We start from the raw sequence: 23,962 nt of genomic DNA, 5'->3' as shown, positions 1-23,962 counted from the left end.
TTGTTCTTTTTCTTTTATAGCAACTGGTGAATGAAAGAGCAATCCACGACACAAGACTTTCTTCAGCAAAAACTACCGAAAAAAGTGCTGATACTACTTCAGTAAAGAAAGAAGAGATGGATAAACTACAAGGTCTCCTACAGCAGAGAGATAATGAAATCAGTATCCTTAGCAATAAGAGACACAGGACTGGCTCAGAGCAACATACAATGAATTTCTTCCCACTAATATCAATCTACAGTTGGAAGGTACTTGTTTTGGAAGTCCTCTTCCTCCACCTTGTGAGACTAAATCAATGATTACACTGCCTCCTATGGGTCAGTGTAGGTAGAGATATGCAAAGAATATTTATATAAAGTACTCTGGAATGATCTTAGTCTCACGTCTCTCTAACTGGGGAAATCTGATTTCTAACCCCTCCCAGATTTACTCACAGACAATGTAACACAAGTGCTAAATATACTAACAATGCAGCTTTATTATTTACAAGAAAATAATATAACCACGAATGAAAATGGAAATAACCAAGACCAAGTTATGAACAAATGCCCTTAGGTAAGCTTAGAATGAAGTTAGAAATAAACATTTCTTTAAACACTTTAGAATGAACACTTATCAGAAACTAGTTGAGTAAACACACTCGCTATGACTCGCAAACAGGCCACCTACTTTATTACTCGATAGCAATTACAGATCTTGTCATACAACCTGACGGTGAGGCAGGGCAGAGTCTTTTTAAAATTTTGCTGTTTGTCGTATAAGGTGATTTATGGGGTTTTTTTCTTTTTATTCACTGGACCATTTTGCGTTTTCGGTATCTACTAAATCTATCAGAAATGTTAATCTATTTACCTATCCATCTTTAAAGAACAAGAAGAAGTTAAAAATTATGGTTAGATAAAGAGGTACTCACCTTATTATTGTCTATTACTAATAATACGTGTTTCATAAAACAACTTAAGACATTCTTATTTAGGAAATATCTGCCTGAGATTCTGATTTGTCTTTAAGGATAGGAGTTAAAATGATGTTATCCAAGTAGGAAGGAAAAGAACCTTGTGATAACAAAGTTGACAGCCACTCATAAATATTAAGCTTAAATTGTAAAGAAGCTGTTTTCATATAACTCGAAGGGCAAGAGTCCAACTGACAAGGAGATCTAGCAAATTTGTTAATCAGTTTGAGTTAAAGTCCTGTTGTATAGATTTACTGCTTGCCTCCATGTAATTCTGTTGGCACAACCCTGTTTTTTTCCATTGTCTTTTCAATCTTCAACAATTTTTCTTTCACCTTTTGGAAACCTATACAGAACATACTTCCATCTGGTTTAGGTACTAACAGAATGGGGGAGAACCAGTTACTGCTGAATTCTTTTATCACCCCCAATTTCAGCATTTCTGATGCTTCCTTTGCTGTGGCCTGCTGATGGGCTTTGCGAATCCGATACGGATGCTGTCGGACCACCACTCCCAGATCAGAGATGATGTCATGAGTTGCTAGATGCGTCTGGGCCGGCAGGCTGGAAAATACTTTTCTATTCTGGCAGACCAGCTGTTCCAAGTTCATTTTCTGACTACCCAAGAGCTGATCCCCAAATGGGACTTGAAGAGATTCTGTTTGGGACAAGACTTTCGGCCCAAAGTCATCATCTTAGACTATTGCCACAGCAAGTGGTGTCCACTTCTTTAACAAGTTTACATGGAAGATTTTAGCCTTAGTTAGCTTGTCTGGTTGGGCCACCCAGGGAAGTTAACGGGCCCTGCCACATGACAGCTTACTCTTAGAAGAGGGTAGGAGTACTAAGACCATGTCCCCTGGTTGAACGTCTCGTTAGACAGCTGTCTGTTTATAGGGTCTGGATTGCCTTGCTTGGGCATTCTCCAAGCAGGCTTTTGCAGCTTCCCCTGCTTTTCTTAGTCATTCCTGCATCCTGAGCACATACACCACCAAGTTTCTCCCAGCACTAGGCTCCTCTTTCCAGGTTTCTCAAACAACATCTAGAATCCTTCTGGGTCTTCTTCCATAGAGCTGCAGAGCGGGGGTGGGCAAGATTCCCTGGGCCCGGCCTCCAATGTTGTCTCCTGTTCCTGTGTGTCAGGACACCTTTTACAGCATCAGAGCAGTGTCACTACCGTGGTGCTGAATAAAAGGTGTTTGTAATGATCCCTGGCTGTGAAGATTTCTTGGTCCACCCCTGCTTCTTGGTTTGCCGTAAATTGTGTTAACACACCCTAGTAAATCTGATGTTGGTGCTGGGCAAAATGGTAGAGACTATTATAAAGAACAAAATTACAGAGCATATTCAAAAGCATGGATTAATGCAGTTTAGCCACCTTACAGCAGGTGGCACTAATCTGTCACGTCAGAAGCTTAGTCAGAGGGTTGGGGCTTAGTTTGGGAGGTGGTTAAATGCCCTGAAGCAGAATGGATGAGAGAGGCCACAAGGGAAGAGGTCTTCAGGAGAGAGATCTCCTGGAGGGAGGCTCCAAATGAAGGAATCCTTCCTAAAGTGTTGTCTGGGCAGCAGTCCCTGTGGGGGAGTCCAAGGGAATTAAGGAGTGATCCTAGCTCAGAGGTTTACACCCTGTAGAAGCCCAGGGATTGCATGAGAAGGAAGAGAAGACTGCAAAGGTAAAGGAGTGCTGTTATTTTTCTGTAAAGACCCAGGTCCTGAGTGTTCTAGTTGGAGTCAGGCCTGTATTTATATATGAGTAACTGGAATTGTACTGAAGAAGGCAGAACTGTTAAAGAGAGAAGGAAGTAAATGCTAATGTGGTTGTTGCCCAGGGTGGAAGTGAACCCAGAGGCATAGCCAGACAACAGATTTTGGGTGGGCCTAGGCAAGAAATGGCTGGGTACCAAGTTTTCTCCCCCCCCCCCCCCCCAAACCACCACCCAAAAAATATCTCAGCTGGTGAGAAGACAATTCTTTCCATCTTGGCAGTCTGCAGCAGGCATGCACTGAAAACTGAGCATTCGCAGGTGCCGTTATTGTGGAGAGTAGCGTTTTCGTTACCATCAGGGGGAAATCTTGAGCTGGCCGAGCTTGGGATCCCCACCAGCTACCGCTAAACGTGCGCTACTGTTAGGCGGGCCTGAGCCCTAAGTGGGTGGGCCACGGCCTACTCAGGCCCACCTGTGGCTACGCCACTGAGTGAGCCTCTACCTGGAATAGACTGTCTTGCTTTGATTACTTGTTGACCAATAAAGCTTCTACTTTTACTTTATTACAGCCCTTTGCCTGTGTCTGTGAGGTCCAGCAGCCAGCTGCAAGCCACTTTACCATTCTAGGGAAACTCCCACTAAACATCAGAAAACATAAACATGAGAGAATTGAAGCCTGAGAACAGGCTGGAAACTTGTGTGATGGACCACTTCAGAAGGGTTGAATCTAAGTAATGTGGCCACTACTGAGAACCTTATGTCCACCTCATTTGCTGCTGGTCACAATCAAGATATAGACTCATAGGAGCCGACTCTGTGGGTGCTGTGGGTGCTTGAGCACCCCCAATATTGAGAAAATTTCTTGTATGTGTCCGGGGAAGAGTTGTTTCCACTGGGCTTAGCACCCCCAATAATTTTGAAAAGTTGGCTCCTATGGATATAGTCAGGGTAATATTAAGACATTTCTGCACATAAAACAATGTTTTACATACAAAATAGTCTTTTGTAAAATTGTTTGGATTAGATGAGGGCAGTTCCATAAAAGGGTATCTATTTGGAGCCTATTCTATAAAGGAAAGTAGGTGCATAATTTGGATGGGATCACTTATACCTACTACTACTATAAATATTTCTATAGCGCTACCAGTCGTACGCAGCGCTTTACAATTGAACATGAAGAAAAGACAGCCCCTGCTCAAAAGAGGTTACAATCTAAATCAGGAAAGACAGACAGAACCAATAAGGATAGGGTAGGACAGACAGAAGGACACATAGGGAAAGGGACTATTGAAGAGAGGAAGACAAGATAAAGGTTACGAGCAAGTGACAAGTTAGGAGTCAAAAGCAGCATCAAACAGGTAGGCCTTTAGCCCGGATTTGAAGGCGGCCAGGGATGGAGCTAGACGTAACGGCTCAGGAAGCCCATTCCAGGCATAAGGTGCGGCGAGACAAAAGGAACGGAGTCTGGAGTTATACCATCCATAGAACTAGTGTAAATGCTTGTGTCTAGATTGCCAGAACACAAAACATAAATTATAGCATTCTATAATTTATGTACATAACTTTGCGCCCTACTCATGCAGGCCCACCTGCAAACTGCACGCATCGCATTTGGGTGCTGTGTTACAGATTAGCATGCAGCAGGAATATTGGCATTTATGCACGTATCTGCCAGTATTCTGGTCATTTACCTTCATTTTTGACATCTAAATGCTGGTACCCTCTTTATAGAATTACCTCATATGTGCTTAAACTTACGTGAATACAGCTTATATATCTGACCTGAGCGGAGGGCTTTGAACTTTATAAGATGTGCACATGTGCAGGCCCGAGTTTATATATAGGCAACACAAAGGTATTCAACAATCTGTTCTTAAGAGACTTCAACTTATTCAGAACTTGTACTATGTATGGTGCTTTGAGTTGCTCTACAACTTAATTGAATAGTGAGCCAATTAGTTCTGCAAGCAATTATTAGCAGTAAAGAGTAGTTACTTACCTGTAACAGGTGTTCTCCGAAGACAGCAGGCTGCATATTCTCACAAGTGGGTGACGCCACGTCGGCCCCGGAGGATTTTAAAGCAAAATCTAAAAATCTCTTTTACGGCGTTCCGTCGCGCGAGCGATCGCACTGCGCATGTGCGCACACCTCTTCCCGCTCGCTGTGCGGACACGCCCCTCAGTTAAATCCAAAAGATGGAGGAGACAACTCCAAAAGGGGAGGTGGGAGGGTTTGTGAGAATATTCAGCCTGCTGTCTTCGGAGAACACCTGTTACAGGTAAGTAACTACTCTTTCTCCAAAGACAAGCAGGCTGATATTCTCACAAGTGGGGTATCCCTAGCTTCTAGGCTTACACAACACAACAAACAGTGGTCAATTGAGTCTCGCAACAGCGAGGCCAGAGTAAAAATTGACCTGAAAAGAAGAAACATCTAAATGAGTGTAGCCTGGAACAGAACAAAAATGGGCCTAGGAGGGTTGGAGTTGGATTCTAAACCCCAAATAAGTTCTGCAGCCCCGACTGCCCAAACCGACTGTCGCGTCGGCTATCCTGCTGAAGGCAGTAGTGAAATGTGAATGTGTGGACTGATGACCACACCGCAGCCTTGCAGATCTCTTCAATAGTGACTGATCTTAGATGAGCCACTGACTCAGCCATGGCTCTAATTTTGTGAGCCGTGACATGGCCCTCTAGAGTCAGTCCAGCTTGGACAAAAATGAAGGAGATGCAATCTGCTAGCCAAGAAGAAATGGTGCGGTTTCCGACAGCAACTGGCATTAAAAGAAATAAACAACTGGGCGCAGCTTGCTTTCGCCAGGGCTTGTAAGATGAGGGAGAAAGAATGTTGGCAAGACAATTGACTGGACCAGCTGGTACTCTGATACCAGCGCTAGTAAGAACTTTGTCTGCATGCGGAGAACTACTCTGTTAAGATGAGAAGTAAGGTAAGGCGCTTGAGCTACTAGAGTCTGAAGCTCACCGACCTTACGAGTTGAAGGAACAGCCACCAAGGAAAACGACCTTCCAGGTCCAATACTTCAGATGGCAGGAATCCAGTGGCCCGAATTGAGCTTGCAGCAGCTGGATGAAAACGACATTGAGACCCCAAGATACTGGATAAGGAGAGATAAGGGCTTTGACCGAAGCATAAGAGCCAACTGTCAAAATTATTGGGGGTGCTAAGCCCAACAGAAATAATCCCCCCTAGACACATACAAGGAATTCTCTCAATATTGGGGGAGAAGTAAACCTCTCATGAAGTGGACAGCTAAAGGCCAACCTTCTACACGTTGATGATAAGCTCTTATTGCACGAAGATGAATACTGACAGACTCAGACAGGTGTAGAAAGAACTCAAGCAAGGTCTGTATAAGACAAGAGGCAGGATCTAGGGCCTTGCTGTCACACCAGACGGCAAACCTCTTCCATGAAAAAGAATAACACCTCTTTGTGAAATCTTTTCTGGAAGCAAGCAAGAGTCGGGAGACACTCTCTGGAAGACTCAACGAAATCCACACTCTCAACATCCAGACCGTGTGAGCCAGAGATTGGAGACTGGGATATAGAAGTGCCCCCTCGTTCTGTGTAATGAGAGCTGGAAAACATTCCAACTCCAGAAGAAGAGGGAATCCTATCTGACGCAACTAGAAAGGAGCAATCAAAATTATGGCTCCACAATCTTGCTTGAGAATCAGCAAAGTCTTTTCCACCAGATGTATGGGAGGATACGCATACAGAAAACTTGTCCCCCAAAGAAGGAGAAAGGCATCCGATGGAAGCCTGCCGTGAACCTGCAGCCTGGAACAGAACTGAGGGACTTTGTGATTGGACTAAGTAGCAAAACGATCCACTGAGGGGGTAACTCACTTCCAGAAGATCTTTTGAACTACAGGCATGCTCAACAACCATGACTGTAGCATTATTCTGCTCAGCCTGTCGGCCAGACCGCTGTTTTCGCCAACTAGATAAGTGGCTTGGAGAAAACATGCTGCGTTGGCGGGCCCACCGCTACATCTGCATGGTATCCTGACTCAGAGGGCAAGATCCAGTACTCCTTTGTTATCGAGTACATCACAACCTGATTGTTTGGTTGAATTAAAATAATTTGGTTGGATAGCCAGGAGGGATACAACCTTCGTCAGCTTTTGACTGAGTAAGTTGGACGGGACACCTCAGAATCAAAATGGAGAGAAATAACCACCTCTGAAGGGAATTCCGAAAACTGGTGAACAGTTGGGTCACATCCTCTAGATACCCTGAACTTGATACCACTGGGAAGCTAGGATGCACTGAGCGGATGTCATGTGTAAAAGTGCCATGGGAGTTACGTGAACTGTAGAAGCCATGTGCCTAGAAGTCTCAATATTTACTGTGCTGTAATCTGTTGAGACGGGCAATCATCGTGTTAAGGGAACACATGCACTCCCAGTCCATGAAGATACGCTGCAACAACAGCCAGGCACTAGGAAAAACATACTCTGGACGCAAAGTGTGTAAGTCCAGAGAGCATAACCAATCGTTTTCCTGAAGTATGGAAAGAAGGATGCCCAGGGAAAGCATCCTGAACCAAAAACTGTTTAGGCCCCTTATGTCTATGATGGGACGCAACCCACAAGGAAGGACCTGGAATAGAATCTCAACCCTTCTTGCCCTTGTGGAACGGGCTCGACTGCATTGGCGCTGAGAAAGGCAGAGAGTTCCTCTGCAAGTACCCACTTGTGATGGAAGCTAAAGGATTAAGCTCCCAATGAACATTGTGGAAGGTTTGATTCCAGATGAGAATGTATCCTAACCGGACTATTTGAAAAACCCACCGGTTGGAGGATAAAAGAAATCACCTTTGGTGGAGAAAATTTAAACTACCCTCCCGACAGGCAGATTGGCCGGTACGGACATTTTTTTTTTTTTTTTAATGGTGGCTATGCTGAATTGGAGCCAGTCAAAAACCCCTCCCTGGTTTCTGCGGAATAGCTGCAGGGGCCTGATTAGGTGCACGCCGCTGACTAGAACAAGCGTGCTGAGGCATAACCTGAACCGGCTGTCGAGAAGTAGGAGTATACGTACGACCCCTTAAGGCACAAGGAAAACTACTCTTCTCTTTAAAGAACTTCCGAGATGAGGAAGTGTATGCACAGAATATCTACAATTTTCTGCTGAGTCTCCTCCTCCAGGTGAGAGGCACACAGTCATGAGAGTCTGCGCATCACTGTACCTAGAGCAGAAATCTAGATGTTACGTTACAAGTGTCGAAAATGCCCTTGGACAGGAACCTGCGACACACCGTGTGCTACCTGACCATCTGGTGAAAGGTTTAGCCTACTCCGGTGGGAATGCTCGTAAAGATCTGGCAGGACTTGATTTTAGGCTAAGGATGTATGCTCTGGCCCCGGGGGCGCCGAAGCAAGTTCTTAGAACTCCTATCTGTTCTGAGAGCAGAATCCACTGCAAAAGACTCAGATGAAGATGGATAGTCCAGGACCTCGAGCATCTGGGGCCTTGGGCTGATTCACAATCTCCACTGTAATGTGTCGAGACAGATAGAAGATCTAGAGAATTCTCAGCAGAGAAAACCCCATGACTTTCATGTTCATCAGATGAGCCATCATTGAATTGAGCTAACTACTCAAACAGAGCAGCTCAGATTCAAACCCGTCCGACATGGAGGCGCGGTTACCTCTACGACGGGGTCGAGAAATTGACTCTCCAGACGACTCCAGTGAAGGAGAATCGACCCAGTAGGCTGCTAACACCAATACCGGAGGCAGCATCGGTGAAAGAGATGTAATGCCAGGTGAAAAGCTAGATGCCGCAGGAGGCGCTAGCACCAATGGTATCCGAAGGTACCCATGGTACCAAAACCGAGGGCAGAATCTGGAAATGCTGCCAGATGACCATACAAAGAGAGGACCGATGGTACCGATAATACCCATGGTACACATGGTCCCGGCACCAACGGTACCCATGGCATCCATACCTGGTACCGATGGGACCTATGGTACCGATGATACCCGGTACCGATGGTACGCATGGTACCGATGGTACCCATGATACCCAGTACCGATGGTGCCCATGATACCTGGTACCGATGGCACCGATGATACCTGGTACCAATGGTACCCATGGCACTGATGATACCTGGTACCGATGGTACCCATGGTACCGATGATACCTGGTACCGATGGTACCGATACCTGGTACCGATGTTTGATACTCGGTACCGATGGCACCGACGGTACCGATGGTAGCCATGATACCCGGTACCCGCCATGGTACCGATGATACCTGGTACCGATGGTACCCATGGTACCGATGATATCTGGTACCGATGGTACCCATGATACCCGGTACCGATGGTGCCCATGATGCCTGGTACCGATGGTACCCATGACATCTGGTACCGATGGTATGCATGATACCCGGTACCGATGGCACCGACGGTACCGATGGTACACATGGTACCGATGGTACCCATGATACCCGGTACCGCCATGGTACCGATGGTACCCATGGCACCGATGGTACCCATGATACTCGGTACCGATGGTGCCCATGATACCTGGCACCAATGGGACCTACGGTACCGATGATACCCGGTACCGATGATACACATGGTACCGATGGTACCCATGATACCCGGCACCGATGGTGCCCATGATACCTGGTACCGATGGCACCGATGATACCTGGTACCGATGATACCTGGTACCGATGGTAACCATGACATCTGGTACCGATGTACCGATGGTATCGACGTCCGATGCCAGGATACCTCCATAACAGAGGGAGCAACGCTCTCGGCACCGACTGATGTCTGATGCCCGGATACCTCCACAACAGAGGGAGCAAAGCTCTGGGCACCGATGGTACCGACACCCGCTGATGCGCCCGAATGACCTGCCAAGCAGGAGGCGCCGAGGCAGGTGGAGACCCACTCGATGCATAACTCTACCCAGCGTGCATCGGTCTCTGTCGTACTCCAAATTTGATCTCCTTTGGGCATCCCTGGCAAGTAGCATACATCTCGTCTTTGAGACACTACTTGCACTTCTCAGGGAGATGATCCGGCCCAAGACACATCCGCCGATGCACCCGAATGACCTGCAGAGCAGGAGGCGCCGAGGCGGGTGGAGACTCACTTCAAAGGTTACACCACTGATTTTGTGTCACCAGGTTGCCCATTCAGTGGCTGACCAGGGTTGCACCTGCTTAGGTTCCTGCTTTTCTCCTGTGACATACACCTTCACCACTTGTGAGGCTTAAAGACAGTGGTGTGCTGGAGCAGGCTATCAGAGCTCTCGAGAGCCATTTGTTAAGTTATAAAGAATTTTGTGACTTTAACAAATGGATCCTAAAAATGTGGGCTTGTTTTACTTTGCTGGCGAGAGAGAGCCCACAGATAACAATTTACCAGCACTTTTAATAAGAAAAAAGAAAAAAAGAAGCTTATATGCTTTGATTTTCATTTCAGGCACAGCCCCTTGTGACTCTGGCAATTACTTAACTTTTCCTTTCCCCAGGTACAAAAAGTACCTGTATATATAAGCCACAATGAGCCTGCCATAAAAAAGTACAAATGAAAAAAATAAAGAACACCCAAAAGGGTAAAATAAAAAAAGAGATTTTACTCCGAGGACCTGAAGAAAACACGAAGCACTAACGAACTCCGTGTCTCCTCAGACGCGGAAAAAGAAAAACTGAGGGGTGTGTCCGCACAGCGAGCGGGAAGAGGTGTGCGCACATGCGCAGTGCGATCGCTCGCGCGACGGAACGCCGTAAAAGAGATTTTTAGATTTTGCTTTAAAATCCTCCGGGGCCGACGTGGCGTCACCCACTTGTGAGAATATCAGCCTGCTTGTCTTTGGAGAATTGAATTTAATTACCAGTTACACATGTAAATTTAAGCGATGGATCCGCACCTAAATTTTACGTGTGAGTCCAAAAAGAAGGAGCAGAAATTGGACAATCCTCAGCGGTTCAGGAATAGCCTAGTGGTTAGTGCAGTGGACTTTGATCCTGGGGAACTGAGTTCAATTCCCAGTGCAGCTCCTTGTGACTCTGGGCAAGTCACTTAACCCTTCATTGCCCCTGATACAAAATAAGTACCTGAATATATGTAAACCGCTTTGAATGTAGTTGCAAAAACCTCAGAAAGGCAGTATATCAAGTCCCATTTCCCTTTCCTAGAATTTACATGCTTAGTTATAGAATAAGGCCCGTTTCTGAACACAATGAAATGGGCGCTAGCAAGGTTTTCACCCAGGTCGCCACCGCTCCCCCCGCCACCACCCCCAAGGTTGCCACCGGTCCCCCCTTCACCCCCGAGGTCACCACCACTCCCCCCTCCACCCCCCCCAAAGTCATCACCGCTCCCCCCTCCACCCCCCCTGAGGTGATCCAACAGCCCCCCCCCCAAAATGCCTCGTGCATATTTCACACACCTTCCCAGTATCTCCCTCCCTCCGAGTGTCAGGGTCCCCCTCCCTCCAAGTGTCAGGGTCCCCCCCTCCCTCCCAAGTCCCTGAGTTTCAGGGTCTCCCTTCCACTTCCAGGGTCCCCCCTCCCTCCCAGTTCCAGGATCCACCCTCGCTCACGGTTCCAGGGTCATCGTGCCTCCCTGGAACTGGGAGGGAGGGAGACCCTGAAACTCGGGGATCTGGGAGGGAGGGAGGGATACCTGGGGGGGGCGTGGTGTTGCGGCGAGGGCAGCAGGGGCAGGGCCTCTTGCTTCTGTCTTGCGAGTGACGTACCCCTCCTACTCCTGCTCCTTATTGCCGAGCCAATCTGGTGTCTCCTTTCCAGTGACGTCAGCGATCTACGGAGCCTAGCAGACCAACTCCGAAGGAGCCACGGTCTGAGGCAGCAAGATTAGAACGTTGGAGGTGAGAAGTATTATATAGGAGGAAGGGGATCCGTGGCGTGAGGATTTGCACCTCATTTCAGTTGGTACAAATGGCTGTGCCTAAAGTTAGGCGTGATTCCCAAGAGCAAGAACTTTAAGCAGAGTTTATAGAATAGCGCTGAACTTTATTTTTTTCGTTGACAGTTGTTTAGGTGCCATATGCAGAATCTATCCCCAGGAATGTATCTCTTTTTTAAGGAGAGTTATTAGTTACCAGTAGGCTATAGGATTAATTCAAATTACTTGTGCCTGCTTTTAAAGAGTGAAGACTGATCAGCCAGCAGTGCTCTTTAATGTTTTGATTCTGCGTACTCCATTCTGTGTATTACATTCCCAAAATGATAATCTTTCATTCCATATCATCATGCTGATCAATCCATAGACTGGTGGGTTGTGTCCGTCTACCAGCAGGTGGAGATAGAGAGCAATCCTTTTGCCTCCCTATATGTGGTCATGTGCTGCCGGAAACCCCAGTATGTTCTCTATCTCAGCAGATGGTCACACACAGCAGCAGCTCTGGCTAGGTCTCCAAGCCTAATTTTTAGGTTTTGTTGAGTACCTGGGGTTGAGGGCTCTTCTTGAGCAAGTGCAAACCTGGTGGCGCCAGGTCCCTCCTTTTCTCCCCCCTCCCGCTGGCTCCGTTAAAAAAAAAAAAAAAAATTTTGGATGTCCTTAAGGGCGTTTATTTCGACGTTTATTTAAACGTTTATTGCAGCTACTCACTGGGACACCAGGTCGTTACAGCTCGGAGCGAGAAGCAGGTAATTTTTACCTTTTTATAGCGGGCAGGGGGTTCCCCGATCGATCTCCACATGGCCTATGGCGTCGGAGGGCGAGGGCGCGAAGGATCGCTCCCCAGACCGCGTGTGCGCTTCTAGCGGGGATGCGGGGGTCTTAAAGTCTGATTCGCACTTGTTGGGTGTCAGTTCGGAGGCCGGTCAGTGTCCCGGGTCTTCCTCCGGTGCGGCGGTTTTTCCCGCCATAAACGCCCATCCCCCGCTGCTCGCCTCCACCATCTTGGCCGGCCACTCTGCTCGGACGGCTTCTTCTTGGGCCGCCCTTGAGCTGGGAGACGTTAATGCCATGGCCGCCCTTGATTTGGGCGATGGCAAAAAAGCGGCTAAAAAGCGCCGTTCTTCCCGCGCGGCTCCTTCGCAGAGTGTCGTGCCGGACGCCATTTTGGATGCGCAGCATGTTTCTCCCCCGCTCTTGCGAGCGCCGGTTGAGGGTGCGTCTAGGGCTGTGGCCCAGGCTGCTGAAGTGCACAGTCTGGGGGGTTTCTCCCCCGAGTTTATTTTGCTGCTGCATCAGGCCTTCCTTATGCAAAACGCTGCCCCTTCTCCCTTGTCCGATAAAGGGGTTGAGGCCCCCGGAAGTAAACGCCATCGGGTGGATTCCCAGGCCTTAGAGGACTCTGTTTCCTCTGATGTAGATGAGGGCAGCGTATCTGAGTTCTCCCAACGGTCCTTTGGGGATTCCTTGGAGGAGACGGATTCCCGCTCGGATGGAGCAGATGACCTCTCTGCAGCGCGGATCTTTCGCTCAGAGGATTTGCCCAACCTGTTAGTGCAGGCCATGAGCGTTTTGAAGATTTCCTCTCCAGCGGACGTCTCTCCCTCAGCCCCTGTTGGCTCCGCCATTATGCTGGGGACGAAGCGCCCACCTAGAACCTTCCACGTGCATGATGCCATGCACACCTTAATTTCGGCTCAATGGGATGTCCCGGAAGCGAGCCTCAAAGTGGCTAGGGCTATGTCCCGCCTCTATCCTTTGCCTGAAAGTGAACGGGAGGACTTTCTTTGGCCTACCGTGGATTCTTTAATCACTGCGGTGACTAAGAAAACGGCGTTGCCGGTGGAAGGTGGCACGGCCCTAAAGGACGCCCAAGACAGAAGATTGGAGGCAGTCTTAAGGTCGTCCTTCGAGGCGGCTGCCTTAAGTTTGCAGGCCTCAGTTTGCGGCTCCTACGTGGCCAGGGCGTGCCTGACGATTGTGCAGCGGGCTTCCCCCTCGGATCCTTCCTTGAGGGCTGATTGGCCGGCCCTGGAATCGGGCTTGGCTTATTTGGCAGACTTGCTGTATGATGTCTTGAGAGCCTCGGCTAAAGGTATGGCTCAGACAGTCTCTGCGCGGCGGTGGCTTTGGCTGAAACATTGGTCTGCGGACCACGCCTCTAAGTCCCGCCTGGCTAAGTTGCCTTTTAAAGGCAAGCTGCTCTTTGGGGTCGAGCTGGACAAAATTGTGACCGATCTCGGCACGTCTAAGGGCAAGAGGTTACCAGAGGTCAGGGCTCGGGCCAGTGCTCGCCCCGGTATCTCCAGAGGACGGTTTCAGGAAGCCCGTCGGTACCGCCCGGGCAAGTCGGGCTCCTCTGCCCCCTCTTCCTTCAAGAGGAACTTCTCCCCCAAGCAGCATTCCTTTCGCAGAGACCGCCGTCCCGGAGGTGCGCTCTCCGGTCCTCCCCCAGGGTCTCGTACCCAATGACGGGGTCCTGGTCCATGGCCCAGTGCAGATTGGAGGACGCCTGTCCTCGTTTCTGGGCGAGTGGACCAGGGTAACTTCAGACGCTTGGGTGCTGGAAGTCATCAGAGATGGCTACAAGCTAGAGTTCTGCCGACCCTTAAGAGACGGGTTTGTACTCTCTCCCTGCAAGTCTCCGGTCAATGCTGTGGCAGTGCAGCAGACCTTGGACAATCTGATCCGCCTGGGTGCGGTCGTTCCGGTGCCAGAAAATCAGCTTGGCAAGGGACGTTACTCCATTTACTTTGTGGTACCAAAGAAAGGAGGTTCTGTATGGCCTATCCTCGACCTCAAAGGGGTCAATCGGGCCTTGAAAGTTCGGCACTTTCGCATGGAGACTCTCCGCTCTGTTATAGCGGCAGTGAAGGCAGGGGAGTTCCTGGCATCCTTGGACATCAAGGAAGCGTACTTGCATATTCCCATCTGGCCTCCTTATCAACGCTTTCTGCGTTTTGCAGTCCTGGGCCGACACTTCCAGTTCAGAGCCCTCCCGTTCAGGTTGGCTACTGCTCCGCGGACCTTCTCCAAAGTAATGGTGGTCATCGCGGCCTTCCTGCGAAAGGAAGGAGTCCAAGTCCATCCTTATCTGGACGACTGGTTGATCCGAGCCCTCTCTTATGCAGAGTGCGGCAAAGCTGTGGACCGGGTGATTGCTCTTTTGAGCTCCCTGGGGTGGATCATCAACTGGGAGAAAAGCCAGCTGCACCCGACTCAGTCCCTGGAGTATCTGGGAGTTCGATTCGACACCCAAGTAGGCAGAGTGTTCCTGCCGGACAATCGGATTGTCAAACTTCAGGCTCAGGTGGACCAGTTCCTAGTAGCCTCTCCGCTTCAGGCTTGGGACTATGTGCAGCTGTTGGGCTCTATGACGGCCACGATGGAAGTAGTGCCCTGGGCCAGGGCTCATATGAGACCACTACAACACTCTCTGCTGCAGCGCTGGACTCCGGTGTCGGAGGATTATGCTGTGCGCCTTCCCTTGGACCCAGCAGTGCGCAAGGCGCTGAGCTGGTGGCTGAAGACAGACAAGTTGTCTGCAGGGATGCCTCTTGTGACCCCGGAGTGGATTGTCGTCACGACGGATGCCTCTTTGACGGGCTGGGGAGCCCACTGCTTGGGAAGGACAGCGCAGGGGCTCTGGTCTCCTGCAGAGGCAAAGTGGTCTATCAACCTCCTGGAACTCAGAGTTATTCGGTTGGCGCTTTTGGAGTTCCTCCCGGTACTGGCGTTGAAGCCAGTACGGGTCCTGTCGGACAATGCCACGGCTGTGGCCTATGTCAACCGCCAGGGAGGTACCAAGAGCGCCCCTCTAGCCAAGGAAGCCATGAATCTATGCCAGTGGGCGGAAGCGAACCTGGAACAGCTGTCAGCGGTCCACATTGCCGGAGTCATGAATGTCAAGGCGGACTTTCTCAGTCGCCATACCTTGGATCCCGGAGAGTGGCAGTTATCGGCTCAGGCGTTCTTGGACATCACGAAGTGCTGGGGCCAGCCGAGCCTAGATCTGATGGCGTCATCGGCCAATTGCCAAGTGCCCCGCTTTTTCAGCAGAGGACGGGACCCTCGATCTCTGGGAGTAGATGCTCTTCTCCAACAGTGGCCGACACAGGAGCTTCTCTATGTGTTCCCACCCTGGCCCATGTTGGGCAGGGTACTAGATCGGGTGGCAAAGCATCCGGGCCGAATAATCCTGGTGGGTCCGGACTGGCCCAGATGTCCCTGGTATGCGGACTTGATCAGGCTCTCAGTGGACGACCCTCTGCGGCTGCCAGTGGAGCAGGGCCTGTTGCATCAGGGTCCCGTGGTGATGGAGGATCCCTCCCCCTTTGGTCTTACGGCCTGGCTATTGAGTGGCAGCGTCTGAGGAAGAAGGGCTTCTCAGACAAGGTCATTGCCACTATGCTGAGAGCGAGGAAGCGCTCTACTTCTACTGCTTACGCCAGGGTTTGGCGTACCTTTGCAGCGTGGTGTGAAGCAGGCTCACTTTCTCCCTTCACTGCTCCAATTTCTTCAGTGCTGGCGTTCCTGCAAGAAGGTCTGGAGAAAGGCCTGTCGCTCAGTTCCCTTAAAGTCCAAGTAGCGGCTCTGGCTTGCTTCAGGGGCCGCCTGAAGGGTGCTTCCCTGGCTTCGCAGCCAGATGTGGTACGTTTCCTCAAGGGAGTTAATCACCTGCGCCCTCCTCTGCACTCAGTGGTGCCTGCGTGGAATCTCAACCTGGTGCTAAGAGCCTTGCAGAAGCCGCCTTTTGAACCCTTGTCGAGGGCATCTCTGAAAGACCTGACGTTGAAAGCAGTCTTTTTGGTGGCTATCACTTCAGCCAGAAGAGTTTCCGAGCTCCAGGCACTCTCATGTCGAGAGCCTTTTCTGCAGTTCACTGAGGCAGGAGTGACTATTCGCACAGTGCCTTCCTTCCTGCCCAAGATTGTTTCTCGCTTCCATGTGAATCAGCAGCTCTGTCTCCCTTCCTTTCGTAGGGAGGACTACCCAGAGGAATACTCTGCTCTCAAATTTCTGGATGTGAGACGAGTCATCATCAGATACTTGGAAGTGACTAATGATTTCCGGAAATCGGATCATCTGTTTGTCCTGTTTGCAGGTCCTCGTAAGGGTCTGCAGGCTGCTAAGCCTACAGTGGCAAGATGGGTCAAGGAAGCCATTGCAGCGGCTTATGTGGCCGCGGGGAAGGTGCCGCCTATTCAGCTGAAGGCTCACTCCACTAGAGCTCAGGCGGCCTCGATGGCAGAGGCCGGGTCCGTCTCCTTGGAAGAGATTTGCAAGGCGGCAACTTGGGCATCGGCCCATACCTTCTCCAGGCATTACCGCTTGACTGTGGCTGGTCGGGCGGAGGCCCGGTTTGGAGCTTCAGTGTTGCGGTCAGGGATTTCTATGTCCCGCCCTGGGTGAGTACTGCTTCTGTACATCCCACCAGTCTATGGATTGATCAGCATGATGATATGGAAGGTAAAATTATGTATCATACCTGATAATTTTCTTTCCATTAATCATAGCTGATCAATCCATAGCCCCTCCCAGATATCTGTACTGTTTATATTCTGGTTGCATTTCAGGTTCAAGTTTAGTCTTCAGTTCCTTCAGGAGGACTTCGTGTTCAAATTTTTTCAATTGGATTCTTCAAGAGTTGAGACGAGTTTGTGTTACAGTGAGCTGCTGCATTCCTCTCCCCTCCGTTTTACGGGGCTGGATTGAGACATAAATTCTGCCGGCGCTCCCTCCCGCTTCGTGCGGCTGTAGGGCAGCTTTGTACCCTTCCCGCTTCGGCGGTGTTAGGGTCAGTCAGCTCCTCCCGCGGTTGCAGGATAAGCCAGATCCCCCCGCATCGGCGGGGTGGTGTCCCTCCTCCGCTCCGCGGGGATGAGCTGGACGGATTCCCCTCCCCCACTTGTGTGGGGATGAGCTGGGTTAATTCCCCTCCCCCGTTTCGGCGGTGGTGAGCTGGGCAGAGTGTCCCTTTGTGGGTGTAATTCTCTAAGTGCTGAGTCCTGCGGATGGAGCTTGGATATCGACATACTGAGGAGTTTCCGGCAGCACATGACCACATATAGGGAGGCAAAAGGATTGCTCTCTATCTCCACCTGCTGGTAGATGGACACAACCCACCAGTCTATGGATTGATCAGCTATGATTAATGGAAAGAAAATTATCAGGTATGATACATAATTTTACCTTTGTTCCACCTCCAGCCAATGATTGGCTTCAAATTACTAGCAATTGTGCTTCCTGTAGTTTAGCACTCTACTCTGGAACTCAATGCCACAATATCTTCGGAAGGACAGTTTGAATCTGGCTTCCCTGGTTCTCAGTCCACTGTTCTAACCACTAGGTTGCTCCTCCACTCCAGTTTATTCAAACTGGCCAGGGTTTTTTTTTTATTGCAAATTACATTTTTTGTAATACTTTTCTTAACCAGTTTAAAAGGGGATGGGGAACATGCTGTGGGGGTGGATGCAATGTGTGGAAGTGTCAATTTCCTTGTTCCCCTGTTGTCATCCTCGGGTACTGCTGGACAACTTGCCTTTTAGTGTTAGTACTGTATGACTAGAGATCAACTAGCAACATCATGAACTCAGTTTTAGAAGAAACAGGAGCAATTGGAGATCACTCCTGTCCCTTACTACAGTGCCGGGTTTTCAGGATATCCAGAAAGAAATATGTATGAGAAAAGATCAGATTTTTCTGGTCAAATCTCTCTCATGCATTGTGGATATGTTGAAAACCTGACTGGCTAAATGTGTCCTGAGAGCTGGGCTGAGAATCACCAGAAAGATCCCTGATAAGACCCAGGAATAGTTGGGGATGGGACTTCCCTTGTTGGAGGGGGGGGATTTGTTGTTGGGAGGAGGGATTGGGGGAGAGGGGATGCCTTTGAGGTTGGGAGGTTGAGGGAAAGAGAAATACCTGTGTGTGATATGAGTGGGTAGGGGGAGAGGAGGTTGCCATCTGTCTGTGCATCTGCCCATTCAAACCGGTGCTTATGGATGCCTCAGGATGGGTGTAATGGCCAACGCAGAAGTTTTTAGGTCTGCATATGTATTCCTCTTCTAAAATGGAGAATACAGTTGTAGATTTAAAGCCTACTCAAATCATGCTCTGTCCACCGCCACCCCAGGCCCTCTAAAGTCTGTATTTGGTATATATCTTCACATGTAAATAGTGGTGTTCTAATGTTGCTATTTGCACATGTAGCCAAACTACAAGTACAAAAATTGCTGGAGATGCTCATAAAATAAGGGCCACAGTGTCTTGGAGCTTACGGTAGGCTGTATTCAAAAGCCAAGTTTTCCCATTTTATAGATATGCTAAAGCTTTTCCTCAAGAAGAAAGACTCTTTTAACTCAACATATTGCTATTTTGTACCTTCTCTTTTAAACATTCCACGTTTACCTCATTATCAAGATATCCTCCCCAGCTTTTTGTTATTAAAATTTTCAGATTTCTGGCATGCATATCTATTGTATGCTTGTGGCAAAATGACTTGGGACTCAATCCAGACAAATGTCAGCCCAAGCAATGCGTCTCATAGAACATGACAGCAGATGACCACAACATCCTTCAGATCTGCCTATTATCCCTTCAACAACAGTACCACAGGCCCTATTTGACTTCTAGATTTACTCTGCCTATCCCACTACTGTGGATCTTCAATGCTTGTTTCTTGGCTGTTGGATACTGTTTATCCATTACTACCTTCACTAGGAAGGAGGCTGTTCCAAGCATTGGCCACTTGTTAACTGATGAAATGTTTAGTTATTCTGGGATCAGCCCACCTCCTCCAGAAATCCTAGAATTTCCATTCTACTAGTGAATAAAATAGTTGGTTGTTGTGTTGGTCTAGTTGGATGGACAGATTCACAAACAAAAAATGTAGGTAATGGCCTACATTTTACAAGCCCTATTCACATTTGATATGTGCATAAACTGGTACTTAAATGTTTATCTTGCACAGTGCATTTTGTCTAGCAAAAAAGTTGCCGGTACTCAAATGCCAGGCCACCCTTCAGGGGTGGAGTGATCATTGAGGGACTCACCCCACAATAGCCAGGACCCCTGCAACCAGTCAGAGAATCTATGACAAGGCAGAATTTGTATGTAGAACCTGAGCTCTCTCTCATTAAAATACGAGAACCATGGGTCAAGTTTAGCAGACAGTGGAAAAGGTGCCGGTACTCAGTACCCCCAAGTACCTCCTCAAAAAAAGCCCTGATCTTGCATAAACGTCGTCCCCATTGTAGAAAGCTGGGATATGCATGTATCAAACTCAAGTATGTGCAAACAGGATGTGTTTTGGTGGGACAAGGGTATGTCAAGTTCATAAACATTTATTCCTCATTTCAGAAGGGGACTAAACGTCTATGTCCTAGAAGATCGCCATCGGGACTTATACTTGCTACCACACATGTTTAGGATTTGGTAAACAGTCATTATTGAACAGCAGTTCACTGGAGGGATTACGAGGGGTTGCCCCCTTAATTCCCCGGTGATTTTGTCCCCCTAAATGCCAAACTGGCAAGGGAAACCAATCACTGTAACAATGTCGGGATAATAACTGAGTATGTTTCTAAGGTCGCAAAGATAACCACTTATTTGACAACTCATACCCAGCTATGTTGCCATTGTACAGGCTGAACCCATCAATATTCTATAGGTTTATTTTTCTAAAATGGATGTTTAAGATAGTGACGCAGCATTAGGCGGTCACAAGCACAAACGGGCGGTGGCCCAGCACGGCAGGAATAGGAGGTAGTAGGAGAGGAGGGGGAGGGTGATGGAAAGTTTAGAGGGGATTGCAAGCATAGGCAAGTTAGGTAAGGGATAAGTAAGGGGAGGCACGAAAGAAGGGAGGACCTATAGGAAGGCAGGTAAGACAGGAAGTCTGAGACTTGAGGTGGGAAAGAAGTGACCTCTGGGAGCAAGAAGGGCGGCGCCCGCAATGTGCATTCACCATTGTAGCCTGCCGCTCCCATGATACATGATAATAACAAAAATAATAAAAATAAATAATACATTACTAATAAATATCGGCTGCCATTTTAATCGTGGTAAGTGGCAGGTGGCTGGTGGCCTTATTGGTGAGGGCTGCCACTAGACAGTTAGATGCTACGTGTTTTACAGTTTTGATATAAATATTTCATTATCATCACCATTTTATCAGTATTCTCTTTTTCTTTATCATCATATTGAGCCTACAAATAGGTGGGAAAATGTGGGATACAAATGTAACAAATAATAAATAATATTCCACTGGTATTTGATGCCCCATGTCACAGAGACATCTGCAATTTTAAGTTTTTGCATTTTTTAAATATGGCACTTATCGCCACATTCTTCACAGTTAGATAGTCACACTGCACTCCTTTTATCAGTTTTGTAGCAATGAGTCAATCACTGCCAAGATGGCTCCTTTTACAAGTTTATCACAAATAACCAAAGAAGTCTATTTTTATTCAAGTCTGCAACTTTTTACAGTATCTTTATTAGATGTAATTACTCATTTGTAAGATTTTTTTTTTAAATAGTCTCTGATCTTACTCTAATCACATTGAGCAGTTGCTCCTACATAAGTACATAAGTATTGCCATACTGGGACAGACCGAAGGTCCATCAAGCCCAGTATCTTGTTTCCAACAGTGGCCAATCCAGGTCACAAGTACCTGGCAAGATCCTAAAACAGTACAGTACATTTTATGCCGATTATCACAGAAATAAGCAGTGGATTTTCCCAAGTCCATTTTAATAATGGCTTATAGAGTTTTCTTTTAGGAAGCTAGCCAAACCTTTTTTAAACCCCGCTAAGCTAACTGCTTTTACCACATTCTGTGACAACGAATTCCAGAGTTTAATTACATATTGCGTAAAGAAATATTTTCTCCGATTCATTTTAAATTTACAAGTTTGTAGCTTCATTGTGTACCTCTTAGTCCTAGTATTTTTGGAAAGAGTAAACAAGCGATTCACATCTACCTGTTCCATTCCACTCAGTATTTTAGATACCTCTATCATATCTCCCCTCAGTCATCTTTTCTCCAAGCTGAAGAGCAGGAAGTCGTCACATCCCCTTCATCATTTTCATCGCCCTTCTCTGTACCTTTTCTAATTCCGTGATATCTTTTTTGAGATGCAGTAACTAGAACTGCACAGAATATTCAAGCTGCAGTTGCACCATGGAGCGATACAAAGGCAATATAACGTCCTCATTTTTGTTTTCCATACCTTTCCTAATAATACCTAACATTTTATTTGCTTTTTTAGCCACCGCCACACACTGAGCAGAGGGTTTCAATGTTATCATCAACAGTGAAACCTACATCCCTTTCCTGGTCCATGACTCCTAATATGGAACCTTGCATTATGTAGCACTTGCTTACATTAAACTGTCATCTGCCATTTGGGGGGGGGGGGGGTCTTTTACTAAAGCTCAGTTCAAATTATCTGCAGCAAAACCCATTTTATTCCTATGGGCCCTGCTGCACATAACTCAAGCTAAATTTTAGTAAAAGATCCCCTGGATGCCCAGTCTCCCAAGGTCCTCATGTGATTTTTCACAATCCTCTTGCGATTTAACAACATTGAATAACTTTGTGTCATCAGCAAATTTAATTACCTCACTAGTTACTCCCATCTCTAGGTCATTTATAAATATGTTAAAAAGCAGCGGTCCCAGCACAGACCCTGTGGAACCCCACTATCTACCCTTCTCCATTGAGAATACTGACCATTTAACCCTACTCTCTGCATACAGTTCAAACTCCTCTTATTGACCTATAAGTGCATTCACTCTGCAGCTCCTCAGTACCTCTCCACTCTCATCTCTCCCTACATTCCTCCCCGGGAACTCCGTTCACTGGGTAAATCTCTCTTATCTGCACCCCTTCTCCTCCACTGCCAACGCCAGACTCCGTTCCTTTTATCTTGCTGCACCTTATGCCTGGAATAGACTTCCTGAGCCGGTACGTCAAGCTCCATCTCTGGCCATCTTCAAATCTAAGCTAAAAGTCCACCTTTTTGATTCTGCTTTTAACTCCTAACCCTTACTCACTTGTTCAGTACCCATGTTTTATCATCCTTACTTTAATATTCCCTTATCTCTTGTTTATTCTGTCTGTCTGTCCTAATTAGATTGTAAACTCTGTCGAACAGGGACTGTCTCTTCATGTTCAAGTGTTCAGCGCTGCGTACGTCTAGTACGCTTTAGAAATGATAAGTAGTAAAGTAGTAATAGTAGTAATACTCTCTGTTTTCTATCCTTTAACCAGTTTTTAATCCACAATAGAACAGTACCTCCTATCCCATGACTCTCCAGTTTCTTCTGCAGTTTTTCATGAGGTACTTTGTCAAATGCCTTCTGAAAATCCAGATACACAATATCAACCAGCTTACCTTTATCCACATGTTTGTTCACCTCTTCAAAGAAATGTAGTAGATTGGTGAGGCAAGATTTCCCTTCACTAAATCCATGTTGGCTTTGCCTCATTAAACTATGATTTTGAATATGCTCTGTAATTTTGTTCTTTGTAATAGTCTCTACCATTTTGCCTGGCACAGATGTCAGCCTCATCGGTCTATAATTTGCTGGATCACCTCTGGAACCTTTTTTAAAAATTGGTGTTCATTTGCCACCCTCCAATCTTCCGGTACCATGCTTGATTTTAAAGATAAATTGCATATTACTAACAGTAGTTCTGCAAGTTCATTTTTCAATTCTGTCAGTACTCTGGGATTAGCCTTTAATACTGCAAAATGTTTGCTAATGTTATTTATTTATTTGTTGCATTTGTATTCCACATTTTCCCACCTATTAGCAGTGATTCATTGAGTAATGCCACATATACTGAATTCTATAGTGATTGGAATTTGGATTTAACTACTTACCTTTCCAACAACAAGCGCAGAGTGTTTTCTATTCAGGACTAATATGTATTTTTGTATCCCAGAAGGCTTGCAGTCTGAATTGGTATTTGAGGCAATGGAGAGGGAAGTGACCCTCATGAACACAAGGGTATCAGTTGAAATTCTGGTTCTTCTTCCAATGCGCTAACCACTTGGCTGCTCCTCCCTTCCAGGAGGATCTGTACATGGTAGCAGAGTAAACATTACATGCACAATTAAAGAGTATGGCTGTTGAGAACACCTTGTTATAGAAGATTTCCTTTGACTGCTATTCAGATATTCTGGTGAATATGTTAAAAAAGGAGAAAAAGAGGGCGCAGGATGCCATTTTGCAGCTGAACACTTCTAATGCTCCCAGTACAACTGAGGTTTCCCAAGGAGCAGGTCAGAAGTCACTGATACCCAGCAATCCCATTCCCAGGGACTTCCTCACACCAGAGCAGAAACCTGGGTTCCTTCATCGTAAAGCAG

The 23,962-nt window shown here is 47.4% G+C and overlaps 1 protein-coding gene across 1 annotated transcript in view; it reads left to right on the top strand.

Annotated features, from left to right (window-relative positions):
• The window catches only part of KIF6 (kinesin family member 6), a 795,359-nt gene that overhangs the window by 412,998 nt on the left and 358,399 nt on the right, over positions 1-23,962 (top strand). Inside the window, exons 12-13 of the mRNA XM_030195774.1 lie at positions 21-162; positions 23,768-23,962. Coding sequence (XP_030051634.1) covers positions 21-162; positions 23,768-23,962 — 337 coding nt within the window. The remainder of the gene's footprint in view (positions 1-20; positions 163-23,767) is intronic.

The sequence above is a fragment of the Microcaecilia unicolor genome, chromosome 3, assembly GCF_901765095.1.
Source record: "Microcaecilia unicolor chromosome 3, aMicUni1.1, whole genome shotgun sequence".
Taxonomy (NCBI): Eukaryota; Metazoa; Chordata; class Amphibia; order Gymnophiona; family Siphonopidae; genus Microcaecilia; species Microcaecilia unicolor.
This window is presented reverse-complemented; position numbering and strand designations above follow the sequence as displayed.